General features: G+C 38.4%; 1 protein-coding gene across 1 annotated transcript; it reads left to right on the top strand.

The window, feature by feature from the left end:
* The first annotated feature begins 6,307 nt into the window (after positions 1-6,307).
* LOC141607370 (uncharacterized) lies at positions 6,308-7,318 on the top strand. Its single transcript, XM_074426722.1, has one exon. It carries the CDS (start codon positions 6,308-6,310, stop codon positions 7,316-7,318), a length of 1,011 nt encoding a protein of 336 aa, XP_074282823.1.
* The last annotated feature ends 3,571 nt before the right edge of the window (positions 7,319-10,889 follow it).

Here is a 10,889-nt window from a genome sequence, read left to right on the forward strand (position 1 = left end):
ATCATATCGGGGACGATTCGATTTATAAATGAATCTTTTCAGCTTAATTTATAAAAGAATCGACTTTAAATAAATCGGCTTAATTTATAAATAAATGGACTTTACACGATAATTACATGAAACTGTCATACCGAGGACGATTTGCTTAATCCAGATGAAGCCAGTCGCGACTAATCCACGTATCAATTCAAGAGAGGACAAGTGGGCAACCAATCATAAATTCACAATGCAATTTCTTCCATATTAATTTGGGAATACACTTGGCAGTTGAAATCAGATACCAACGTTATAACTATATCATCATTAACTTCCTTAAAACAATAAAACCTTAATCTAGTTCAATAAGTCTCCCTTAACACGACACTATTTATATAAAAACTAAGATGGATCAAATACATATTACTTGTATACATACATAGGAAAAAGTAATATATTTGTCTTATACGACGTATATACAAATGCTATGATACTTAACCCGTCTCAAATTTAAGATTGATAGTGTCATCTTAAATGAAAATTCTAAATAAGTGTATGATCCAAGATTGTCTACTAAAGTGATGCCGAAAGGAGATTATGTGAGTGACTCATCTGGTCCATTTTCTTGACATAATTCAACCCCTTTAATATTGGGACGTTTACGCGGAGTTTATGTAGGATTTTAGTCTCCATCTTACCAAATCCATTTAATGGCCCGCCTCTGTGTATTAACAATCAGGGTTCTAATCTTGCCATGTCTCAATTTTCTTTCCTAATAGTCGGTTCAGTTGGGGCTTAACTAACAAGTGTCTTTTTGGTACGTGTCTTCTGTCAATAGGTCATACAACATGCCACGTATATAAAAAACATAAATACATAAATACAAAATTAACAGAATACAAAGATTATTATAAAAAAAAAATGGTAAATCTTATTAGAAAACAAGTTGTGAAACTTCACCCGACAATGAAGTGACTTTATCAAGTGATAATGAGTCTTGCAACTACATACATAAGCAATTAAGCATGTGAGAAGATGCTACCGAGACTCGATATTACAGATAATACTTTATTATTGTCCATTTAATATAAACATTCGAGTAAGAGCTAGACCAATGATGAAGAGAAAAATTCCATTTCTTCAAATCAAAGGATATGAATTACATTAAAATTATTGTCCATTTATTATACTATTAATTAACAAACCCTAATAATTTCAACATGATATATTAATAATTGGTAAATAACAAAATTACTTCACTAGTTGGAGAATTATAATCCATTATTCAAATTTTTAGAACAATTAGATTCGATTTTAGAGAGAAACTAATATATAAGCTTTAATTTGCATAGGTTTAGGAAAAGGGTATAAAATGGAAAGTTAATGAAAAAGTGTATGTGAAAGAGCAAAATCCGTATGTGAAAAAAGTAATTATGTTGGCTTTACAATAAAACTCCTTAACCGAATATGTCTTAGTCTACTAGTTAAGACGGAGGTATTGTAGACAATATGTCCATGGTTCAAATCCACTTTCCTCTATTGTAATGCGACTAAGTGCGTACTTCGTTAAACCAAAAAAACAATAAAACTCCTTAATAAGCTTGTAAAATGAGCTCTCTCTTTCTCTCTCTTCCATTGGCATGATCCATGCCCTATTACGAAACCTTAACAGATGTTTATTCCATTAATATAATCATTTACTCTGTTATTCTATATGATACGGAGTATATTTTACTATATCATATACTCTATTTAAATTATTATATCAAGATCTTGATATAGATATCAACAATTGTTCAACTTTTTGATTTTTTTTTGTTTCTTTCTCGTGAGGGTAGCGATATGGAATTCATTATTCCACCAAAACACTTTTTTTTTTTTTTTTTTTTTTTTTTTTTTTTTTGCAGCTGTAAAAAGAGTTTTACCTAACTATCCATAGCCTTACATGCGAGACTATGGGCAACATGATTAAAGCGCCTAGGAACATAACTTAAAGCTAAACAATGAAAAAAAGTAAAACAATCACAAATCTCCTCAAAGATAGCCTTTAGAAGATGATGACGTCGCTCCATTCCTGCAAGCTGCAAAATCAGTGATAAACAATCGGATGAAATCTCCAAGTGACGCAGTCCCCTTTCACGAGCCCATAGAAGCACCAAGAGCACACCAAGACCTTCAGCTTGCAAAGCAGATTCCGCCTTAATTTTCCTTTCCATGATATGAAAGATTTGGCCGTTTTCAGACATAGCAATCCACCCAACACCTGCTCTGTCGAATCCCTTCCAACCCGCATCAACCATTGCCCGCACATAACCACAATCACCAATCCTACCCACAACACAAAAAGGGTTACTATTACGAATCCAATTAGCATTATCCCTCGCAAATGGTGGTGGATTCCCTTCTAAGGCACAAGCAGCCTTTTTCAACTCAACAATAGCTTGAATCCCAGTACTTACAATTTGTGACCAATGGTTAAAGAACATCATAGGATGAAAAACCACACCTTGAAAATGAATTTGATTGCGAGTACTCCAAATGCACCAAAGTGCTGCAAGAAAACGGATCTGTTGTTCCTCGCGACACTCGGACTTTTCCAAATATAACAACCAATCAATAATCCACCAAAACACTGAGAGCTTTAAAAGTGAAATTAATTTCAAGGTAGGTCTTTGATGAGCCAAGATTCTCTACATTACATATCCACTACTTATCAATGAATCGGATTGCCTTTGGGGATAAAATAAAAGACCCGATTTGTTTTAGACACTGCGATCTCTACCTCAATTTTTATATAACCTTGATAAATCTAAACAGTCAATTTTTTTTTTCAAATCAAATCATATCCATTAATAGATAATGGAGAGGATTTGCCTTTCATCATCATATAGTCATTTGAGTCTATACAAATTTTGCATTATAAGAGAAATTTTTTTGTAGCCATATATACAATTTATTAAACATTAAACACAAAATACTAATTACTACGGAGTACAACTTTCCCAATTTTGTACAGTTGTTTTTATATATCTAATTAATAATTGCCCCGACTTTTTATATATGCTATCCTCACTTTTCAAGATACTCACTTATCTCTTCAATATCTCTTAAAATATAAGAAAAAAATATCATAAAATGTATACTCAAATGAAAACTCTTAATTAAGTAATTTTATGGTGTAATTTTTATAATTTTGACAACAATATTTTTCTAAAAATTAAATTAAAAGGCTCATCTCGGAAAACAAAAACGTCATCTATACAAAAAAAACGGAGGAGTATAACTTTAACGTATAAGCTATATTGGAATTGAGAAATTTATATGAAGTACTCATATGAATACTGTTAAAATCTGTAAAATATTTAAAATATTTTAAAATTAATGTCAAGTTGTAGTAAAATTTAAGATATAAGAGTATTTTTATATGTATATTGTATAATGACTATAACTAATTATGGAGTATAAAATTTTAATGATTAGATTTAGGCCAATAAAAAAAATGAAATTGGTTTTTTCCCTTTTAGATGAATTTAAATAGGGCTCAATTGTATGTGAGATAAAGTGACTGAAAGATCTCCTACTTAGATTGGGCATCCATCGCCCTTAAGCTCCTCTAATTTTTTTTGAGACGTTGTATCTTACTCAAAAGTCCCGTTTTTTAGGTGCGTATCAAACATTTGAGATTGACGATCATTTTATCTCTGGTACAATTATTGAAGGACTTATAACCACGTCTCATGTGTTTACTATCGATTAGTTAGTTGGTCAATCTGTATTCTCACTAAAGTCTAAAGTGCTATGTAAATTCAAACACAACATAAAGGAAAAAGAAGAGTTTTGAAAATAACCTAGAGAGAGAAAAAACCTTTGTTTTTCAAAATGCCTGACCCTATTAGCGGCCTCCCGCCGGAAACCGTTCCTATAGATAATTCACAGGTGAACGATGAGAACCCCACCAGTGAAACTCCCACTATCCCAGTTAAAAATGCAAAGAGAAAGACTATGCATTTGAGTAATTTCCTTGCCACATCTCCGACTCAAGCAGGATCTGAGGAAAATCCTAAAATCCCCAGCAATGTCCTTCGCTCTCCGGAGCAGAGACCGGTTGTGAATTCATCTTACAAGGATATGGTACAAGGATTTAACCCAGAGTCTTACTCCTTTGATGATCCTATGCTAGACGATTTCGAAGACGATTCCGAGGATGATATTGATTACAACGATGAAGAAGAGGATAAGACTTGCCCTAGAATATGCCTAACGAAGCAGGAAAAATCACAAATTCGAAAGCCATGGCGCCATTCTCTAATCGTCAAGATGTTTGACAAAAATATCGGGTACCTTTCGCTCATGAGAAAATTACAAGCCAAATGGTCGATTAAGGGTAAGCTAACTCTCACAGATTTGTCTGGCTCTTACTATATCGCTCGTTTCTCATCTAGACAACATTATGAATTCGTCATCACCCAAGGACCTTGGATGATTGACGATCATTATTTAACTATTCGAAAATTGGTGCCTAATTTTGTGCCGGCGGAGGATAGCATCAAGTATTTGACAGCTTGGGTCAGAATCCCAAATCTGCCAGTCGAGTACTTTAACGAGAATTTTCTCAGAAAAGTCGGTTCAAAAATAGGAAAAGTTATCAGAATCGATAAGAATACGGCCTCAGCGGAACGAGGTCAATTTACCAGGCTAAGTGTTGAAGTCGATATTTCGAAACCGTTGCTCTCTAAGTTTCGATTATATGGAAAAGTTTATTGCATTCAGTACGAAGGATTAAAAATGATATGTTTTAAATGCGGGAAAATGGGTCATCAAGCAGAGAGTTGTGTCAAGGAGCTGGACGGTAACTCCATTATGGTCACTGACTCCGACATTAGAAGTGACACCTCCTCTGTTCCCGTGGGAGAGCACTCATTGGAGGCAGGCCTTCGGCCAGAAGAACAATCCGACTTTGGAGATTGGATGGTGGTTAAAAAACCTCCTCGTCGGAAGCCAGCAGGAAAGGGTGACGTTTCCAATGTGCAGCCTAACCATAAACAAAGCACTTTCGAATTCGGGAGCACTTCCAAAGACGGATCCAGGTTTGGTGCCCTTAGTACTTTGGGACAGTCTGATAGCATTCTAATTTATCCAATGGAATATTTGGTCAACCAATGAAATATTCTACAAGCAAAAATATCTCTCCAAATAATAGTAAAAATAATACAATCCTTCCTAATCTAAACCAATTACCAAAAAATAGGAGAATCTCATCTTCTAAAAATATTAGCAACAATAAAGTTACCCGAAATATTCAGCAAAAATCTCCCCTCAGTCCATCTATCCACGCTGAGTCCAATATTCTACGTAATATTTCCAATAATATTCCTATTCCAACTAAAAATCAAACAACCAAGCTTACAAACAATAATATCAAATCTACTCATCCCATTAATCAGCCTATCAACCCTATTATTCCACCACCAACGCAGAAAGAAAATTCACCCGTAAACACCGAGACCTCAGACCCTGTTCAGAAATGCTCAATTACTCGACAGTAGTCGAGTGCAATCCAGGGTCGGAGCACTCGATAGTAGATCTAACTCAGGTTCTTATGATACCCCCATATCGCCGGTTCATGTTCACGACTTGGGAGGGGATGGCCGTACCCTTTATGGGGGTGATGGCAAGGGAGTCTCCATCAATGAACCTGACATTCGAAGTGGTCAAGGAGAATCCAACGAGCTTATGGGTCGAGATGTCGATTCCATGGAATGTTAACGAGGTATTATCTATCGTCAGTCGAGCGTATGTTTCGCAGCTGTCTTCTTTTCCTTATTTTATGTCGGATAGAATACCAAATTTAACCCCAAACTTACCTCACATCACGTGTATGGTATGGAATTTCCAAGGCTCTGCTAGCAAACCAAAGCTTGCAGCTTTAAAAGAAATTATTCGAACCTATAAACCCTCTGTTTTTGCACTTATCGAAACCCATATGGGCGGAGAGCATGCTGAAAAAGTTCAAAAAATTGTGGGATATGATAGTCATGCTAGAGTAGACGCAGTAGGTTTTCGAGGAGGTATTTGGGTTTATTGGAAATCAGATATCGTCGAAATTACTCCCATTACTAAACATTCCCAGTACATTACCATGGAAGTATAAAGAAGTAGCGGCACTCCTTGGTTTTTCACAGCAGTTTACGCCAGCCCGGACCCCCATAATAGGAGAGAACTTTGGGTGGAATTAGAGGAGTTCGCGAGGCGTAATAATCAGCCCTGGATGGTGGCGGGTGATTTCAATGAAACGCGGAATCTCTCTGAAAGGCACGGTGGTAATGCAAATATGGCCCGTCGTTGTGACTTGTTTAATAACTGGATCGAATCATGCGAATTGGTCGAGCTAGAATTTTCAGGTGCTGCTCATACTTGGTCCCGAGGTAATAGTGTCGAAACCAGGCAAAGTGCTAGATTGGACCGTGCTTTATGTAACAGTGACTGGAGTCTCTTATTCAGCGAGGCAAGCGTTAAATATCTGTCGGCTATTCAGTCCGACCACTGTCCCTTATTAATATCCCCTAACGGTTTCGCCCCTCTCAATGCCATCCATAGACAGTTTCGGTTCCAAGCTGCGTGGCTAACACACGAAAAATTCTCGGATTTCGTTACCAATAATTGGCAACCCGGAGGTGATCTTACTACTCAACTTAGCACTCTTTCTACTAAATTGCAGAATTGGAATGAAGAAGTGTTTGACAATATTTTTAGAAAGAAGAGAGAACTCATTGCTAGAATTAATGGATGCCAAAAGAAGTTGGCCTTAGTACGAGACAAAGGAACTATTGTGTTAGAGGCAAAACTCCGCCGTGAACTAGACGAAACACTCGATCGTGAAGAAATCCTTTGGTGCCAGAAATCGCGATTTGATTTTATTAGGGATGGAGATAGAAACACCTCTTATTTCCATGTTAGTACCCTCGTTCGTCGTTGGTGCAATCGAATAAAATCCCTCAAAAACAGCGAGGGCATCTGGGTAGAGGATCGAAATGCTCTTATCGACCTAGTAATTAATTTCTATAAAAATCTTTATACACAGGAAGGCAATTATGATGCGAATGCCGAAGTCCCTTATGATCTTTTTCCCGAATTAAGTCCCGACGACTTTGGTTGGCTCACACGACCGTATACAGAGGCTGAGGTTGAAGGTGTAGTTCATAATATGGGGGCCTTAAAAGCTCCGGGTCCCGATGGTTTTCAAGCTCTTTTTTTACCAAAAGAATTGGGAATTAGTGAGAACGTCGGTTTGTGCGACAGTCATCAAAGCCCTCCAAGGGAAGGGATTCCCGACGGATTTTAACGATACCCAGATCGTTTTAATCCCCAAGGTAACAGGTCCCGAGTATATCACGCAATTTCGCCCGATAAGTCTCTGTAACGTCTCTTATAAAATTGTTAGTAAAATTTTGGCCAATAGAATAAAACGGGTGCTTCCTCGTTTAATTTCGGAGACTCAAAGCGGGTTTGTCCCGGTCCGGCAAATATCCGACAATATTGTGGTATTCTAAGAGGTCATCCATACCATGAGAAAAAAGAAGGGTAATAAAGGGTTTATGGCGATAAAAATCGACCTTGAAAAAGCTTATGATCGCCTCTGCCGGGACTTTATTCGAGACTCTAAATGACATGTGCATACCGGCTTACTTACTAGATGTCACTATGGAATGTGTCACAACTTCTAGGATGCAAATTTTATGGAACGGGGAACCGACTGAAATGTTTACGCCATCAAGAGGTGTTCGACAAGGGGATCCTCTCTCATCCTACCTCTTTTTTATGTGTCTAGAGAAACTACAACAGCTTATTGATGCGGAAGTTCGAGAAAATAATTGGAAACCGATCTCAGTATGTTCGAATGGACCTCGTATATCCAACCTCTTTTTTGCAGACGATATGGTCTTATTTGCAGAGGCTACAACTGAACAGGCAGCAGTCATAACTAAAGTTTTGGATATCTTTTGTCGAGCTTCTGGCGAGAAGGTTAGCCTAGCTAAATCCCGCGTTTTCTTCTCTGCAAACACGAGTATAGATGTCCAACAATCTGTTTCGAACCGTTTAGGCTTCAAGGTAACTAATGATTTAGGCTCATATTTGGGTATGCCTACTATAAATGGACGGGTTACAAGACACACTTTCTCAAGTATCATGGAGCGGTTTAATCGGAGACTAGCAGGTTGGAGCACCAAGCACTTATCCCTTGCGGGTAGAGCTACTTTAATTCTATCCACTCTGTCTACGATGGCTAATTATAGTATGCAGATGACAAAGATCCCGAAAACGACTTGCGACATACTAGACCGCAAAATGAGAAGCTTTCTCTGGGGCGGGAATGAGGAGAAAAGGAAGGTCCATCTTATCTCATGGGAAACTATTCAAAAACCGAAAGGGCTTGGTGGGCTCGGCATTACATCTTCCCGTCAAGCTAATGCCGATTTCCTTACAAAATTGGGCTAGAGAGTCTTAGCAGAACCCCAAAGTCTCTGGTCCCGAGTCCTTAGAGCGAAATATTGCAATGGGAGGTGTGACATGGATATGTTTACATCCAAGGCAAATATGTCTAATGTGTGGGCAGGCATCTCATCGCAAGCAGGTAATATAGTAAAAGGTACTACCTCGGCAGTTGGAAACGGTCACAAGACTCTTTTTTGGGACCATTCATGGGTTAAAGCCGGAACCCTTTCCGACATTGTTGTAATGCCCATTCCTAACTCGCTGTTAGGAGCTACGGTGAGTGATATGTGGGACGAGAATAACGGGTGGAAATGGGATATTTTCGCCAACTATTTACCGCAAGAAGCTCTTCTGAAAATTGCCTCTTTTTCGCTATCTCCGGATCCTAATTTAGCTGATTCTCTTTATTGGAACGGTACGTCTCATGGTAAATTTTCTATAAAATCCGCTTTGAACATTATAAAAGCATTGGAACCGTTCCCGGAAGTTAATCAAGTACAATGGCACGTGATATGGAAGTTGCCGGTCCAACAACGAATTAAATTCTTTATATGGCTAGCTGCACATGGTCGAGCTATGTGTAATGTGAACCGAGTCAGGCGTAATCTCTCATACGATCCAAGCTGCCCACGGTGCCAAGCTAGTGAGGAAACTATGGACCACGTTCTTAGGCATTGCCCCATCTCTCGAGAAATATGGTCCTCACTGGGTATATCGAATTCATCGTCTGCTTTCTATTTGTCATCGTTTTCGGATTGGATTTCGCTTAATGCTTCTAATAAAGTGCTCGTGGATATACAAGATTGGTCGATGAAATTTGCTATTACGTGTTGGTGGATTTGGAGGTGGAGGAATAGTGTCGCGTTCGGCCGTCCCAATGAGAATCCTATTAATCCGAGTGCTCTCCTCCGTCAACAGTTCGAGGCTTCTAAGCAGGCCTTCGATAAATACTCCCTGTTTATACCTACACCCGGATCAATTCGCAACGAGATTTTCATTCGTTGGCATCCACCTCCCTTCGGTTGGTGTCTTTTGAATACTGACGGTGCGTCTAAGGGGAATCCGGGTCCTGCAGGTTGCGGCGGTATTTTTAGAGACGATACAGGTAACTTCATTTCAGCTTACTTTTTCTCCGGTGGCATTTGCACCTCAATGAGAGCGGAAATGCTCGCCCTACTTATTGGTCTTCAACGCGCGAAGGAGCTTCATATAGACAAGCTTTTAATCCATATGGATAATGTCACTTGTGTGAATTTGGTGTTGGAGGAACAACTTCTTAGCAACAGCCTTCGTCATCTTGTGAATCGATGTAGAGAGCTAATACAGGAACCCGGTTGGAAGGTCAAACTTTTACATGTGTATCGAGAAGCAAACAAAGCCAGTGACTGGTTAGCGAATCAAGGAGTCTCGTCGTCCACAACCGTGATCCATCTCGATGAACCCCCTGCGGCTCTCCGTACTATTTTACGAGAGGATATTATGGGTGTTACAACCGCTCGTCTAGTTCCTTAGTTATGGGCTATGCCCTCTTATGTACCAAAAAAAAAAAAAGCCTATGTGCTATTCATTTTAAAAGTTTGCTTGCCAAGTTTAGATTTCTCAGTTCAAAGCCGATGATATTATTCTAATATTTTCTTTTGTTTAACGTAATTGCTATTTTCTACACGCATTTTTATTTAATCCTACATAAATTTTCCGATTTTGCCCCTCTCATTTCTAACCCCAATTAAAAAAATCAAACCCAAATCATGGCTCTCGTCAACACTCTAGCATCTCCTCCAATCAAATCCCATTGCCTCCTGCCGCTCCCTCGAACGCCGCTGCCGCTCTCCTCCTCCCTTTTTCGACGACGGCGGTCTCTTTCTCAGTTGCTGTTACGGCAGTAAAAATTGGAAATTTGGAGGCGGCAATAGATAGAGCGCAACAATTGATTCTCGTCTTTCAATAACGATAATAATACTCTGTACTAAATATCCAGAGGATCCAGCCATTGATTTTGTGTTAAAGGTTGTCTGCTGAATTGTGTTGTTTAATTGCTCGCATTTCACATTAATGAAGGTTGTGCGATAGTTTCAAAGGAGACGGAGAAAGTTTCGATCATGATTGTCTCCGGTTGCTGATATTATAATCGGTATTAACTTTAATTGATTAATTTATAATCCATAAACTCATAAATTGGGGGCTAGGGTTTGAGGTAATTTTTTGTTGTTGTGTGCGTTTTGGAATAAAAGAGGGATAAAATTGAAAAAAGTGGGAAATTTTGTGTAGGATTTAATAAAAGGTGTGCTGGAAATAGCACGTCCCTTGTTTAATTGGAGTTAACTAGTGTAAAAACAAACAATTTTGGCAGCAAGTTTTATTTCAGACGACATATTCTGTATGAAAGTTTTAGACGTATTTATGCGATCATTTTTATGGTC

This window comes from Silene latifolia, chromosome 10, assembly GCF_048544455.1.
Source record: "Silene latifolia isolate original U9 population chromosome 10, ASM4854445v1, whole genome shotgun sequence".
Classification (NCBI taxonomy): domain Eukaryota; kingdom Viridiplantae; phylum Streptophyta; class Magnoliopsida; order Caryophyllales; family Caryophyllaceae; genus Silene; species Silene latifolia.